Below are 15,908 nucleotides of genomic sequence, written 5' to 3'. Positions count from 1 at the left end.
CCTTTCTGGTCAACTAACATTTGGTCGACTATTAGGGGGCAGCCCCAGTACCTGCCATTACAGAGAGCTGATCCAATACCAGTGTTCTCTTTTGATTGAAGTTAAAATCAGTAAACCTCAGTTCAAAACTAATTGGAGTCAATTGTATGGAAGGTAACATGAGGCCAGGGATTTCTATGGTACTATAAGAAAAACTTGAATCAGCTGTGGCTGAATGAATGTAGTGGTAACACAGAATTTTACACATTAACAACCTGTATTTGATAAGATCTGTAGCGTTATGGCAGATACACAACCTGATACTGATCCACTGGACGGGATCGGTGCAAACCTGGTTGTACAGTTCTTGTTTTTACAGGCTCACATTTTTTCTTCCCCAGGTCCTTATTGGAGTGTGAGAAGCTCGTGAAGGAAACTTATCATAAGAATGGCCTCGTTTACCGAGAGAGCAGCTCAGAGGATGAGGGGGGCGGAGGAAGCGTGGTGTCCTCTGAGGTCATTGAGATAGACGATGATGACGACGATGATGTGATTGCTGTTGGCTGTTGTAAGTTGGACTACTTTCAGTTACAATTTCATCACTACTATGACATAAAAACAATCAGAGTATTAAATATTTTCTGTTGTTTTTAATGTTTCAGTGGTTCCTCCAAAGACGCCTGTCACTCCTGTCAAAGACTCAGTGGTGAGAGCAACAGAAAGCTCAGTTTGTTTTTATTCCTCATTGCTAAATGTTTATTTTTGGTTGTCTGACTGCGCGTTTAGATGTGGTAAAATGTTGTTGTGTTTCTTGAAAAGCCCTTCTTCTATTTTAAAACTTAGTTGTTTTAAAACCTTTTCAACTTATTTCTAACAGATACTGTAGATTATCTACCATGAGTGATGCAGCCCATGAGCCAATCAAAACAATATGTCTCCTTATGTAATTTAATCGTAGCACACATTGTTAAATTACCTGCCCTACTTTTGTGGAAACCAGGAATATCTAAAGACACATTACGCCACAAGAGAATACAAGTAAACATTGTATCTATTGTAACACAGTGTACTTAGCCACTATCGAAATTTAGAGTGAGCTAGCTAATAAGGGGTTAAAATTATGTAACCCCATTTTGCCCCCCTACAGCACAGATGCTGTCAGAAGCCTCTGCTTGTCAGTCTGTTAAACAGTTCAGTCCTCCACAGTTCCTTTTAGTTCTTCTCAAGATCAGGTGTGTGGTGTGTGAGTTATGTGGTGGCTACCTGGGTAGTGTGTTTGTTGAGATCTCATGCTTATCTGTCCTGAAGTAAGGTTGTTGTCACTCCCAGTGTCGTGGCAAACTAGGCCGCAGATCCTAAATCGTGTCATATCAGAAATAATCTCAGACTGAAATAAACCAACCTGCACACAGCTGGGGAAATATCTCCCGTTACTACTGTGCAACAATTTAGTTATCGTTAGCAACTGTATTTCTTCTTACTCTCTATCTGCATCAGTGACTCAATTCAAATGATTTATAACTTAAATCCACTGTGTTTAACACAACACACTGTAAAACAGTTAATATATTAACACATATGAATTAAAATGCATTCACATTTTACACAAAATGGTTAAATCTTCCATTAATAATAAGTTACAGCAAAGTAGTTTCTCACTGAAACCTGCTTCTTCATTGCACGAGGCAGAAGAAAATGGCGTCTGCAGCATTACTATCACTCAAAGAACGCTCCTGCTCACATCGAAAACTACTTTTACACTTGCTCAGATATCTCCGACTGGTTTATGGTACTCTTAAGGCAAAGAAACGCAACACAAACTAAAGCAGTGGTCTAACAGGATGACACAGGATTGATGTTTACACATGGCTAATTGCTAGCTTATCGTGCTAGCGCAAGATATGAACTCATCAACTCACCAGAGATTCACAGATTCATCCAAAACAGGCACATCGACGTCAAAATAGTCCTTCCATGTTACACCCAGTTACACAGAGAAAAGAAAATTACAAGTAGTGTAGTGTAGTACAGAACTCCTGACACAGTGCTTATGGAGGCTCTGAAACATTTGTCAAGCTCCTTCTCTGTTGAGCGCATGCGTAGTGTCTCTGTCCGTGTCCTCCTGCCACGTCCTCTCTACTATTTACTTGGACCCACTGGCATTACACTGTGTTATAATACCCCCCTCTAGCAACCAGTGTCTGGTCAGTTCAATGTGGGTTACACTCTTATCCCACTTTAGACTGAATAATGCAGTTAAAAATGTAACAGTGGAGCTATTTAGATAAAATGTAATTATCCTAAACCAAAATGTTGTGCCCTGAATTATCAATATGCATAACAAAATAAATTTATACATCTTAAAAATACGCTATTTATACATATATTGTAACATGAAATGCATTGACATAGTAAAATACAATAATAGTAAAAATATTTTTAAAAATGTTCCAAATTACGAGCAATTCATTAACTGTGTAAGTCATACTAGTATGTTAAAAAAAACTGTTAGTGTGTTACAAATGTAAGAAATTACAGGCATAAAATAAACTGTGTGAATGCAGTACTTAGTGAACTGTATGAATTTTTATGCATGCGGAGCAGTATGCTGTCTGATGTCACAGCAGGGGAAATGTTTGCTGTTTTCCAACTGAACTCAAACTACACTGCTCAAAAAAAATTTAGGGAACACTTCATGGTCACAGTGTAACACCCAGTCAGTTAAACTTCAGGGATCTCAATATGTCCGTTTAGGAAGCACAAGTGATTGTGAATCAGTTTCAGCTGCTTTGGTGCAAGTCAAAGTGACAACAGGAGCAATGGAGAGGCAAAAGCAAGACAACCCCCAAAAAGGGAATGGTTTTGCATGTGGTAGCCACACACAGTTGCTCTCTCCTTATCCTTCCTGACTGATTCTGCTCTAGTTTTGTCTTCTGCAAGTGTCCTTGTCACTACTGGTAACACGAGGCAGTACCTGCAGCCCAATCAGGTTGCACATATAGTCCAGCTCCTCCAGGAAGGCACATCCATACGTGCGGTCGCAAGAAGGTCAGCTGTGTCTCCCAGCACAGTCTCAAGAACATGGAGGAGATACCAGAAGACCAGGGTATTAACCCAGCGGCACGACTAGTATCTGCTCCTTTGTGTGAGGAGGAACAGGAGGAGCACTGCCAGAGCCCTACAAAATGACCTCCAGCAGGCTACTAGTGTGCATGTTTCTGACCACGCTGTCAGACTCCATGAGGGTGGCATGAGGGCCTGGTGTCCTCTAGTTGGACCTGTGCTCACAGCCCAGCACTGTGCAGCTCACTTCGCCAGAGAACACCAGAATTGGCAGGTCCGCCATCTGCGCCCCATTCTCTTCACAGATGAGAGCAGGTTCATACTGAGCACATGTGACAGGTGTGAAAGCGTCTGGAGATGCTGTGGTGAACGTAATGCTGCCTGTAACATCCTCCAGCATGACTGGCTCAGTGGTGGGTCAGTGATGGTCTGGGGAGGCAAATCCTTGGAGAGTCACACAGACCTGCATGTCATAGCCAACGGTGCCCTGGCTGCTGTTAGGTACCGGGATGAAATCCTCAGAGCGTTTGTCAAACCTCACGCTGGTGCAGCGGGCCCTGGGGTCCAGGACAGTGCCCAGCCTCATGTGGCCACAGTGTGTAATCAGTTCCTGGATGATGACGGCATTGATGCCATTTACTGGCCCTCTCATTCCCCTGAACTAATTCCAACTGAGCACCTATAGGATGTTATGTACCTGTGCATCTGACGCCGCCAAGTACTGGCACAGACTGTCCAGGAGCTCGCTGATGCCCTGATCCAGGTCTGGGAGGAGATCCCCCAGGACACCATCTGCTGACTCATTAGGAGCATGTCCAGATGTTGCCAGGAGTGCATACAGGCACGCAGATGCCTACACACTGCTGAGTCACATTATGAGTTGCCTTGATAAAATTCTTGCAAGTTGGAACAGCCTTTAAATTTCAATTTTTTTACTTTGATTTTTGGTGTGATTTTGAATCAAGCCCACAGTGGGCTGATGATTTTGGTTTCCACTGTCTGTCATTTTGTTCTCAACAAACTATACAATGTACATCAGTAACGATTTTCAACTTGAATAATTCGTTCATCAAGATCTGATGTGTGATTTAAGTGTTCCCTTAAGTTTTTGAGCTGTGTATGTCCACACTTAAACTCAAATTTAAAAATGAAACCAATCTCTGTCCACATGAGCGTGGGTGTCTGTGTCCCAGTTATTTCCTGTCCAGACTAAAACGCAAAAACAAAAACAAAAACATTAGTGTGGATGAAGCCAAACAGCAGCTTGTGGAAATGTTACAGCAAACCTCTACGGAGGGGTATCACTGCTCTGTGTGTGCAGATGATGACGTCCTGTTTATTTATCTTGCCAGTTAAAAGCCTCCACAGTGCTGCAGAAAACCACCCAGCAAGTGCAGAAGTTAGTCCAAATGGTCAACAAGCCTTCACAAGGTGCTCCATTGCTTCGATCTCCATCACAGACTCTGTCCCAGTCAGGTCAGCACACGTATACTTCCTCAGGTAACGTTACATGGTTCATACCTTTGTGAAATTAGATTTGATGCTAGCAGTGTGTTTGGCTTTTCCAACCCTTCAGGTATTCAGGGTTCAGTGCCAGCAGTGTTTGTGTCCCAGGTTCCGTCTCAGTCGATGACCCAGCCCAATCCAAACATGGCAGAAGATGAGCTCAGAGTCGGGATGACCATTCTGGGAAAGAAACGCACCAAGACCTGGCACAAAGGCGCCCTCGTAGCTATCAGCCCTATCGGTGTGTTAACAAAACCTTTTGTTCCTCTGTTAGGTTCTTTAGGACAACTTTGAACAATTAATGTTTAATGTATATATTATTATTTAATGTATTCATTCTGTGCTTGAATGTTCCTGATCTGCCATCTTTATACAACACACCCTCTGTCTCATTTCAGGAAACGGTTTATACAAGTATAAAGTGAAGTTTGATAAAGGGAAGAGTCTGCTGTCTGGCAATCATGTGGCCTTCGAGTATAACCCCACGCTGGAGATTCTGTATGTCGGGGCTCGTGTAGTTGCCAAGTACAAGGATGGCAACCTGGTGTGGCTCTATGCTGGAATAGTAGCAGAGATGCCCAATAACAAGAACCGTATGAGGTGAGCGGACAGAGCGTAAGGCTGGGGATGCTGATGGGATGTGCGTGGTTGATGTTAGTGCTGCACCAGCAGGGGCGGACTGGCCATCTGGAGGTTCTGGAGAATCACAGAACGGCTGGTACTCCAGGACAGTCATCACCGTTTTTTTTTGTTTTGTTTTTTCCCCCTCTTTTTCTCCCTGATAATCTACTGTTCCACGTCCAGTCCGCTAGGTGGCAGCCTTTAAATTGGATGCCAGCCGGCCCATAGATATCTATGAGCCGGCCCATAGATATCTATGAGCCAGCCGGCCGGCAATCAAATTGGAGAAGAAGGAAGCGCATACTGTATGCGCACCGATTGTTGTGGGCTGGGCCGAGTCAAAGTTCAGGGCTGTTTTTTAGTCCCAGTCCGCCCCTGTGCACCAGTACTGTTTAGTTGTTTTTGAGCCCAATATCAATGTTTCAGAGTTAAAAGAATCTGATATATCTACAATATACCATCATTGTTTTAATAAACACATAACTACTTGAAAAGTATGTGGATATACTGTAATAGAGTATTTGCAAATACCTGTGAGAAGGGATGGTCAGGCCCCAGGTTATACCTTTTGTTGTATGTGTTTCAGGTTTTTGATTTTCTTTGACGATGGCTATGCTTCTTATGTGACACTACCTGAGCTCCACCCAGTTTGCCGCCCATGTAAGTGCCCATTTTTCTATGTTCTCCTCATCTCTTGTAATCTGTAAAGTCCAAAAAATTCTAGCCATCACAATTTAGATGTAACATTAGATGAAGCTGAAGAAGATGAATTGAAATGACCTTGTGGTGGTTTTTATGCGTCTGCGCTGGCGATAGCTGAGGCTAGAGAAATTTTGTTTTCGGGTTGTCACTCTGTCCATAACATGCATCCCATTTTCTTGAATTAATATCTCAAGAATTGACTCAAAGAAGTGATTAGATTTTGGTGACCAGTGGTCAAGGTCACTGTGACATTGTTTTTCTCATTCTTATGAACGTGATAGCTCAAGGATGCCATGAGAGAATTTTTGGCACAGGCGTTCACTAGGTCTAAAGATGAATGGTAAATGGACTGCTCTTTTATGGTGCTTTTCTAGTCTTCCGACCACTCAAAGCGCTTTTACATTACGTCACATTCACCCATTCACACACATAGTCCCGCACTGGTGGCCGAAGCTACCATACATGGTGCCACGTGCTACTCAGTAACCATTCACACACACTCACACACCGATGAAACAGCCACTGCAAACAGTTTGGGTTTGGGTTCAGTATCTTTCCCAAGGATACTTTGACATGCAGACTGGAGGAGCCGGGGATCGAACCACTGATCTTCCAATTAGTGGACGACCCCCTCTCTGAGCCACAGCCACCCCCTGAACTGATCAGATTTTGGTGGTCATATCTCAGAGGTCAAGTTCAGTGTTCATTCTTATGAACGTGATATCTCAAAAACACCTTGAGGGATTTTTTTCAAATTTGGCACAAACATTCACTTGGACACAAAAGGTCAACGTCAGTGTGACCTCACAAAACACATTTTTGGCCATTAATCTTGGATGCTGATTGTTTAGAGCTTTTGTGCTGTCAGGGGAAAAAGGTGTGTGGAGCATCCATGTTTTCACAGACATGGATGTAAACTGTGAGAGAAACTTAACTGGTGCATGAAAGCCCTAAGCCCTGTCTTTTAAATGATCAAAAGGCAGCTGCAGTAGCTGCAAAAATCAGAAACTGTATTCATGTTTATTGATGTGTTTGTACCTCTGCAAATGCTGCATTAAATTGTCTGTAGATTTTTGAGAGCCAAGTGGTGGTAAAAAAAGAAAATGGATAAATTGATCAAAGAGTGAGCTCATTGTTGTTTTCACAGTAAAGCGTACCTGGGAGGACATAGAAGATGCATCGTGTCGAGACTTCATCGAGGAGTACATCACCGCGTATCCCAGCAGGCCTATGGTGCTCCTGAAGGTTGGGCAGATAATCAAGACAGAGTGGGAGGGAACCTGGTGGAAGAGCAAAGTGGAGGAGGTTGATGGAAGCTTAGTCAAGATCCTCTTTTTGGTATGTCATTGCTAGTGTCCCCATAAGTCTCAGTAATTCGGCTAGATACTCGTTGATCAGGACAGCAGCTGATAGCGTTCTGTTGTTTTGTGTTGGTCAGGATGACAAAAGGAGTGAGTGGATCTATAGAGGCTCCACCAGGTTGGAGCCAATGTTCAACCTGAAGATGACCACAGCCAACACCCAGGAGAAGAAGCTAGCTGGCCAGCAGAGGACACGACCTAACATGGGTAACATTTTGGCTTTGCCCTGTTAATCTGTGTCATAAAGTCCCATTTCAACCTTTGCTATTTATTATATATATATTTTAGTGATCTCATTTTAACTTTATATCTTTCTTTCTTCTAATCTCCAGGGGCGTTGAGGAGTAAAGGCCCAGTGGTTCAGTACACCAGTGACGGACTTGTTGGAGCCTCTCCTGTCAAAACTCCACAGGCCTCGCCCTCACAGACACCGCAGCAACAACTGCGTCCTCAGTCCGGACAATCCCAACAAACCCAACAAATCCAACAAATCCAACAAACCCAACAAATCCAACAAACGCAACAAACCCAACAGAGCCTTCAGTCTTCTCAGACTCAACGTATTGAGTAAGTGATGCTTATTTAACATCTAGCACTTACTAGGGCTGAACGATTCATTGAATATTAATCGTGATCAGGATTTTGGCTTCACAAAAAATGAACATGATCAACTGCGATATTAACATTTAAAATGAACTCAGTGCATCCTAGTACCGTGACCACTGTAAAAAATAATACATCGGCAGAGATGTATCCATAAGAGATGCACTGTTTCCAGGTGAAGATGCACCTTTTTTTTAAGTCTTATTTTGATGCAAGGATTTTTTGATTAATAGGAATGTTAGCACAAGGTGAAAGTGAAAACAGTGCGCTCTTGATTTAGGGTGCTTTCAGACCTAGAGTGGTCTTGCTTTGTTCGGAATCAGGGACTCATTTTGTTATAAAGCTGCATAATTGCCTAGAGTTGGTTCATGTTCTCACGGCAGCATTTACAAGCGGACCGGATCAAATGTCTTGTGCGAGAGGCAGGGGGCAAACGAACTTGAGTTTGACTGACCCGAACCAAACAGGGCAGAAAGCACTCTTATTTTGTTTAAAATGTTTTGGCGCAGCTTTGAGAAGATGAATTCAGGTGAAGAAGAACCTTATTTTAGTCTTATTTTGGTGCATATATTTGTACATGAGCAGGAATCTAGCTCAACATGGAAGTGAAAGCAGCCCTCTGTCTATTTAAATATGAAAGTGCAATAAAAACATTGTGTCCCAAAAAAGAGTGTATAATCGTGAGAAATAATTGTGGTCTCAATATTTATCAGGATAATTGTGATTATCATTTTGGCCATAATCGTGCAGCCCTAGCACTAACACTTCTAAGGGCATTTTGTACTTTGGTTTTATGCTGTGTTTATTAAAATCATATTGATAAGTGGAGCTTTAAAGCCAAATGATTTGAGAATAAGATGAGATTTTTAAATATTTTCTGTCTATTTCTTAAAGCAACAAACATCAGATGGCAAAGAAGAGTACTTCTCCGTTTGTCCCTGGGGTGGGAGGCACTCATGCCTCTAAAATGATGCAATCTCTTACCTCCAGTCCCAGCAACCTCACTGGGTGAGTCCACATTATTGTTTGGTCGACTAAGTTGCTCCTTGTGACTCAGAAAAAAGAAAAGTGATCTCATCTTTGATGTTTTTAAATCTGATCTTTTTCTCTTTTGTTTGTCAATCCATAGTGTAAGGATCTTGAGTGGCCAAAATACTGGTTCGCCCACTTTCGCACAGCCATATCAGAGACTGATGCCCACTATGGCTCCCATCCCCCCTCCTATGACCCACACGATGGCCACCATCCCTCATCAGCCTGCGTACCGTGCCCCAACAGACCGCATCTTCTACCTGGCACACACCTGTCAGCCCGCGTGTCTGAATCGCGTCAGACCAGCAAAACCAGACATGCACAGAGGAAAGAACCCCCTCCTAACACCTCTACTGTACGATTTCAGACGCATGACCGGACGACGCAAAGTCAACCGCAAGGTAAATTTAAAAGAAGAGTAGAGGAATGTAGTTGATGTATGAAGCACTTTGCTAGAGTTTCTTCCTAAGCTTGAAATATTCAGTTTTCCCTTAACAAATCCTTGCTATTAAACTGAATTGTTAAACTGAAATGTTTTCACCCCTCAGATGTCCTTCCATGTGATCTACAAGGCTCCGTGTGGGCTTTGCCTGCGTAACATGGCAGAGATCCAACACTACCTCTTCCAGACGCGCTGTGACTTTATATTCTTAGAGATGTTCTGCCTAGACCCCTACGTGCTCGTGGACCGACCCTTCCAGCCACAGAGGCCGTTCTATTACATTCCCGACATCACCATTGGAAAGGAGGACATCCCACTCTCCTGCGTCAACGAGATCGATTCCACCCCGCCTCCTAAAGTAGCGTACAGTAAGTATTACATTGAGATGGATTCGTTTGTGCCAATATCAGACTACACAACATCTGTTGTCCTTCAAAATGATCACTGTTTCAGACAAAAAAAGGGGGGCTCCAGAGATTTATGGAAGCCCATTATTGGGCTGATATAGTGTAGTCTTCTCCTGGCATTAGTTTGATCGCTGATGGGTGGATGAATACGATTTGTACACATAAGTACATCTAAACAACATATCAGGACACAAAGAGTTCAAATTTTAAACATTTGAAATGAATAGTTACCTCCCAGTTACAATATTGATTGTTGAATAAAAAAATGTCCATGTTTATTTGCGTTTCATTTCTATTTGATCCCCTAGCCACTCCTGTTTTCCTTTTTAAGTTTTTATAATTTGTGTTATTTGTTTACTTGCCTTTTGTTTTCACAGGCCTTTAGCTTTCAGCTTCACCTGCAGGCCTTATTTGCAAAGGAAATAAAAATAAATCCAAACTGATTATGCATGCAGCTGACTGCTGTTACCCTTCGCTGCTTTGAAAAATACTGTGAAATAAAGTCTTGCTTTCTCGCCTCTCTTTAAGGTAAGGAGCGTATTCCTGAAGACGGAGTATACATCAACACTAGTCCAGAGTTCCTGGTGGGGTGTGATTGCACAGACGGCTGTCGAGACAAGTCAGTGAAGTTGTTCACCCATGATCCCTCATTTCTGTTATTTCTCCCACTGTTAATATTCTGAACACACGTCTTTGTGTCTTTGTTGCAGGTCCAAATGCTCCTGCCACCAGCTGACCCTTCAGGCCACAGGTTGCACACCAGGGGCACAGATCAACCCAAATGCTGGATATTTGCACAAACGATTAGAGGAGTGCCTCCCCACAGGGTCAGACAGAAACGCACTCTCACTCCTCTTATCCTCATTACTTTTGAATATAAAAGCTAATTTGGTTTTCTAGTCTCATAGGTCGTGTCTCCTTTTCACCGTCTGATTTTTCTCTCTCTCTCAGGATCTATGAGTGTAATAAGAGGTGCAAATGTTGTGCTAAGATGTGCACCAACCGGTTAGTGCAGCACGGCCTGCAGGTGCGTCTCCAGCTCTTCAAGACCCAGAACAAAGGCTGGGGCATCCGCTGTCTGGATGATGTGGCCAAAGGTTCTTTTGTCTGCATCTATGCTGGTGAGGACTCGTGAGAATGGCTCTGCAAGGACAGAGATGATGGAAACAGGCATCTTTATTCATCACAATACAACAGCAGATGACTTGATTGCAGAGTGACCTTCTCCTTTCTCCCTTCTTCTTCCACTTTACCAGGTAAAATCTTGACAGACGACTTTGCCGACAAAGAAGGTCTAGAGATGGGCGACGAGTATTTTGCCAATCTGGACCATATAGAGAGTGTGGAGAACTTCAAGGAGGGCTATGAGAGCGAGGCTCACTGTTCGGACAGCGAGGGGAGCGGTGTGGACATGTCGAGGATAAAAATCCAGCCATCTGCTTTAGCTTCTAACCCTGTGGGGAGACCGCCCAGAAAGGGTGAGTCCAAGTCCAAAGGTGAGAGATGAAGGTGGTCCCTAATGTTGGTGGTGGGATCCTCTGCGGTGTTTAGTCTCTTGACTACAGCTGGTATTTTATTCTCCTCTGTCTCCACATTATTTTTGTTGGTTTGTTTGTTTGTAGCTGTGGCCAGAGGCATTATGTTTAAGGGTGACTCGTAGTGTAGTGTCAGAAGACTAGAAAGGCACCATGTGACGAAACTCTATCCAAAACAGTCTCTCAGTGAAGCCAGCATGTTTCTCACTGGAAATAATTCACTGGAACCAACATTTCAATATAGTAATAACTTCAGTTTTACCATAAAATACCCCTAACACCTTTTATTAAATTCCTTAAAAGTCTTCACTACATATATTATTCTGTACATGTCTTGACAGACACGGATGTAAACTGCAGCTTGACTGGTTGGTAATGGAATATATAACCACGAGGCGGTAACTGTATTTTTTTTAATCTGTCACAGCCCAAACCCCAAGCTCATCAGGAGACAGCAATGACGACGACGACAAGGATTCAAAGAGCGAAGACGAAAGCGACAGTTCAGACGACACGTTTGTGAAGGAGAACTACATCAGCTCCAGCTCCGTGTGGAGGAGTTACACCACACGTGGTCAGGTCAAGGGCAACAAGGAAGGTAAGCTGGTGGCGTCTTTAGGAGGTGTGGGAGGTGTGTTTAAAGGAATAGTTTGACATTTAAAAGCTATATTTAAAACTCACATGTTGATGATATTTGTTCAGAGCCAGGCCAGCTGATTCCCTCTGTTTCTAGTCTTTATGTTGAGCTAATCTAAAAGGCCTGAGGCTCCAGCTTCATATTTGATGTACAGACATGTAGTTTTGATCTTGGCAAGAAACAGAGTAAGCGTGTGTGTTCATGCTGAGAGTCTGCCTGATGTTGTGTGTGTGTAAATGTGTAATATCTAAAGATTAATGGGTGATTACTATCAGTATCTGTTATCTGCAAATGCTTTAGGACTTAATGAAAGTCTTTTTCATCACCTGACTGCACTGTTGGCATAACATGTTAAATTATTTCACAAAGCAGCAGCTGAGCAGTCGTGATGAAAGTATCTCCTCTAAAAGAAAATGAACGACAGCATTTTTTCTGAATGATAAAACATTTAATCTATTACAGTAGAAATAAAAACATAAATCACAGTATTTGTCATGCAATTTGAAATGAAAAATGTTTTTGATTGTCAGTAACAAAATGAGCAGTTACAAAACATTACTAGTTTTTTTTTTACTTTTAACATTTATTGAGTTTTTGTTTGTGCATACAACCACAGGTGTTGTTTATCAGAATGAGGGAGTAGGGGGAGGTAGAGTGTGTAGCCCGGTTCGGCGGGGGGAAGTTCAGTCGCCTCGTCTCTCCTTGGCTCTACCTTCCCTATGCTCCTTCTTACCTTTCTATCTACCTTTGCTCTCTCCTACTCTTCTATCCATCTAACCCTTTGGCTCCCACTCGGACCCCCAGGCGGCACTTTTACTTCCACTCATAGTCTTTAGTATTCAATTCAATTCTATTTATAAAGCCCAATATCATAAATCACAATTTGCCTCAGAGGCTTTTACAGCATACGACAGACCCTCACAGCAGATAAGGAAAAACTCCTCCCAAAAAAAAACCTTTAACGGGGGAAAGAAAATGGGAGAAACCTCAGGAAGAGCAATTGAGGAGGGATCCCTCTTCCAGGACGGACAGACGTGCAATAGATGTCGAACAGAACAGATCAGCATAATACATTTACAGTCATACATATGACAAAATGATACGTAAAGAGAGACAATCAGAAATACGGCGAAAACAGCAACAAAACAGTTGTGGTTACAAGTGTCTGTAATCAAACAATGGTGTGTACATTGGCAACATATTCTCACTCCCAATATCGTTCTATCTTTCTTAATACACCTGTTAATATGGGGAAATCTCTAGAGTGTTTCCCCTGAATTCATTTTCTGAATCCAGAGGTAGATTTGGAAGCTTTCTGCTCTGTCTCTTCACACACTTCTCCCCCTCCTGCCTCAGGGAGTCAAGACAGTAAAGATGGATTGAGCCTGTCAGCCAGAGGACCTGATGATGACAAGCCGCCATCAATGCCAGAGGAGACGGGGAAAAGCAAAGTGGCTTCCTGGCTCACCAGCCAGAGCCTGAAGAAGGTGAGTACACAGAAGATAGAGTAATGATAATGTTTCACAGGACTGGGTCTTTTTAAAATAACTGCAGTGTCTCACAGAGAAATATAAACAGAATCCTGCTGTTTCTGCTTGTCAGACCTTTTATCTTAAAAATGTTTTCTTTTGTAAGAGGGTAGTAAAAAGTGGCGATTGGAGATTTTATATGAATGTTTGACAGCCTTTTCTTTTTCTGTTTTTCGTCACAGGATTCTGGAGACAGCAAGAGGTGTGTTGGACCTGCCAAAATACACTTACATAGATATTTAGTTTTTCTGGATTCCGCACATATTCTGTTAACTGTCTGATCAATGACGTCACCTAAAGTTAGATTGGTGTTAAGATTAATTGTTTGTCTTGCAGTCAAACGAAGTCAGAATCAGGGAAGAAGCAGGATGTCATGACTCTCTCTGACAGTGATGATGTTCAGACCATCAGCTCCGGATCTGACGACAACAAGGAGAGAGAGAAAGTTCACACGGGTGAGGACAAGACGAAATACTTGAATTTACATCACACTGATAGCGACCACATGGTTATAACCGTTTTAACTTTTTAATATCTTCTTGTTTTTGTTGCTGCTGTTCTGGTTCTCAGGTGTGACGAAGAAGCAGGTCGCAGTGAAATCTACACGTGGCATCGCCCTGAAGACCGGCCATGGGATGATGGTGAAAACGGGTGCATCTGGAGGCGGGGGAGGGCCGGGGGGTCAGGGAGGGAAAGCAGGACAGCAGGGACAGACTGGAGGAAGCGGGGAGAACACTCCTAAAAACACCCGCCTGTTCTTTGATGGTGAAGAATCCTGCTACATCATTGATGCCAAGTTGGAAGGAAACCTCGGGCGTTACCTCAATGTAAGAGGATCTCAATGTGAAACCATCTGATGTCACTTTAATTATGTTCTTATGTGCTGATCCTTTATCATCTGTCTCCTCTTTGTATTACAGCACAGCTGTAGTCCCAACCTTTTCGTCCAGAATGTGTTTGTGGACACACATGACTTGCGGTTTCCCTGGGTGGCGTTCTTTGCCAGCAAGTGAGTTTTTAAGCATATTTAAAGTTTGTCTCAGAGCTTGCTGTGAGTTTTTGTTTCCTTAGGAGCCTCAGGAGAATTATACTCGGCTTTTCAGGGTGTTTAGACCCAAAAAAAAAAGTGAAGAGTAAGCTTTTAACCAGGAACTGATTATGGCTGAGCTGACAACAATGATCACAGTGACCTTTTTATACAGTAGAAACTCCAACTATTGTGCCAGGAGAAGGAAGTTAATATAAGTGCAAACAGACAGCTTTTTAACTTTTCCCCCTCCAGCGTTTCCAGCTGTAATTTTTAGACATTGTCGGACAAACAGTTCTGCTGACTCCTAAGAGGAACTGTCCACTGGGCAGCTTCCCTAAGAACTAACATTTTTTAAAGGGCTTTTTTCTGTTTGCATTTGCACCACCAATAGGAATGATTAGTGAGTGAGTATATGCTCAGTAACGCTTGGACTTTACTGTCGGTCCATTCAGGAGCGTTTTCTTTCTCCTTAGTCATTAGTTCAAGGTCCACACAGTTTAATTGATTCAGTGTCATAACTGCGTTTGGCCATGTCGTCAAGCTAGTTTGCTGTCACTGTTAACTAACTATCTATTATTCAGTCACTCAACAGCAAGAAATTGGACTTCAGAATAAAAGCTTTGTGTCCGAAATTCACTGTTCTTCAAAATAAAGTGGGTTTTATACAGACTTGACACGTTCGCAAGTCACTTGCGGTCCATTCAGAATGGACCCATGACCCACCAGTTGGAAACCACTGCGCTGATATTCTTTGGTAGCTACCGACAGCTACCAGGGAAAACAAAAGCGCTGTCAACTTCCTGGTTTGGTTGCACAGTGGTTGACACACTTCCATTGTGCCGTAAATTGAGCCTTCATTTTCCCAGATCGTACTCAGTGGCAGCCAGAGTTGCATAGTGAAAGTGAGGCTTATAGGAAACCAGCCTAAACACTGATGGTGTCGTTTTTCTACAGCCTCTACACTGTTCAGTCAACAATGACTTCATAAGTCAAAGCAAAAAACATGTGTTTCCACCTTATTGTAATAATCAATGCTCTGTATTGTCTTCATGTTAACATACTGATGCGTGTTTTATGGTGCAGGCGGATCCGTGCCGGCACAGAGCTGACCTGGGACTACAACTACGAGGTGGGCAGTGTGGAGGGGAAGGTGCTGCTCTGCTGCTGTGGATCCACTGAGTGCAGAGGACGGCTCCTGTGATCTGTCACCATCATGGACTTCACTGCCTCTTCTATATATGTAGGAAACTTAGAGGAACCCCTTCAACACTGTACCTTTGTGTGTATGTATGCGTGTTTTGTTTTTTTTGTTTTTTTGTTTTTTTAAGTTGAACCATAAATTTTACTACAGCTCTTTTGTTGCCTTTTATTTTATATGACCATGTTCCCTGATTTGTCTCATTTTATCCATGATGGGTTTTTTTTTCTTTACATCTGAATAAATGAATTTTTCTTCAATGA

General features: G+C 42.7%; 1 protein-coding gene and 1 long non-coding RNA gene across 5 annotated transcripts in view; one reads left to right on the top strand and one right to left on the bottom strand.

The window, feature by feature from the left end:
* Window positions 1-2,046, bottom strand: part of LOC126392323 (uncharacterized) — an 11,217-nt gene extending 9,171 nt beyond the window's left edge. For 2 of the 3 annotated variants that reach the window (XR_007570163.1, XR_007570164.1), the window contains exons 1-2: window positions 1,899-2,046; window positions 1,243-1,334 (exon numbers count right to left, since the gene is read on the bottom strand). This is a non-coding gene — a long non-coding RNA (uncharacterized LOC126392323). The remainder of the gene's footprint in view (window positions 1-1,242; window positions 1,335-1,898) is intronic. The other variant, XR_007570162.1, reaches the window with a different exon arrangement.
* The window catches only part of setdb1b (SET domain bifurcated histone lysine methyltransferase 1b), an 18,916-nt gene extending 3,008 nt beyond the window's left edge, over window positions 1-15,908 (top strand). The window contains exons 3-25 of one of the 2 annotated variants that reach the window (XM_050047648.1): window positions 381-547; window positions 642-685; window positions 4,395-4,518; window positions 4,619-4,789; window positions 4,947-5,148; window positions 5,756-5,829; window positions 7,019-7,209; window positions 7,310-7,439; window positions 7,565-7,799; window positions 8,730-8,843; window positions 8,965-9,268; window positions 9,416-9,677; window positions 10,245-10,335; window positions 10,427-10,543; window positions 10,668-10,837; window positions 10,973-11,194; window positions 11,679-11,849; window positions 13,245-13,375; window positions 13,600-13,619; window positions 13,754-13,872; window positions 13,988-14,244; window positions 14,338-14,426; window positions 15,531-15,908. In XM_050047648.1, the coding sequence (XP_049903605.1) occupies window positions 381-547; window positions 642-685; window positions 4,395-4,518; window positions 4,619-4,789; window positions 4,947-5,148; window positions 5,756-5,829; window positions 7,019-7,209; window positions 7,310-7,439; window positions 7,565-7,799; window positions 8,730-8,843; window positions 8,965-9,268; window positions 9,416-9,677; window positions 10,245-10,335; window positions 10,427-10,543; window positions 10,668-10,837; window positions 10,973-11,194; window positions 11,679-11,849; window positions 13,245-13,375; window positions 13,600-13,619; window positions 13,754-13,872; window positions 13,988-14,244; window positions 14,338-14,426; window positions 15,531-15,648 (3,523 nt within the window). In that variant the 3' untranslated portion in view covers window positions 15,649-15,908. Of the gene's footprint in view, window positions 1-380; window positions 548-641; window positions 686-4,394; window positions 4,519-4,618; window positions 4,790-4,946; window positions 5,149-5,755; window positions 5,830-7,018; window positions 7,210-7,309; window positions 7,440-7,564; window positions 7,800-8,729; window positions 8,844-8,964; window positions 9,269-9,415; window positions 9,678-10,244; window positions 10,336-10,426; window positions 10,544-10,667; window positions 10,838-10,972; window positions 11,213-11,678; window positions 11,850-13,244; window positions 13,376-13,599; window positions 13,620-13,753; window positions 13,873-13,987; window positions 14,245-14,337; window positions 14,427-15,530 lie in introns of both variants that reach the window. The other variant, XM_050047647.1, reaches the window with a different exon arrangement.

Source organism: Epinephelus moara, chromosome 6 (assembly GCF_006386435.1).
Source record: "Epinephelus moara isolate mb chromosome 6, YSFRI_EMoa_1.0, whole genome shotgun sequence".
In the NCBI taxonomy this organism is placed as follows: Eukaryota; Metazoa; Chordata; class Actinopteri; order Perciformes; family Serranidae; genus Epinephelus; species Epinephelus moara.
This window is presented reverse-complemented; position numbering and strand designations above follow the sequence as displayed.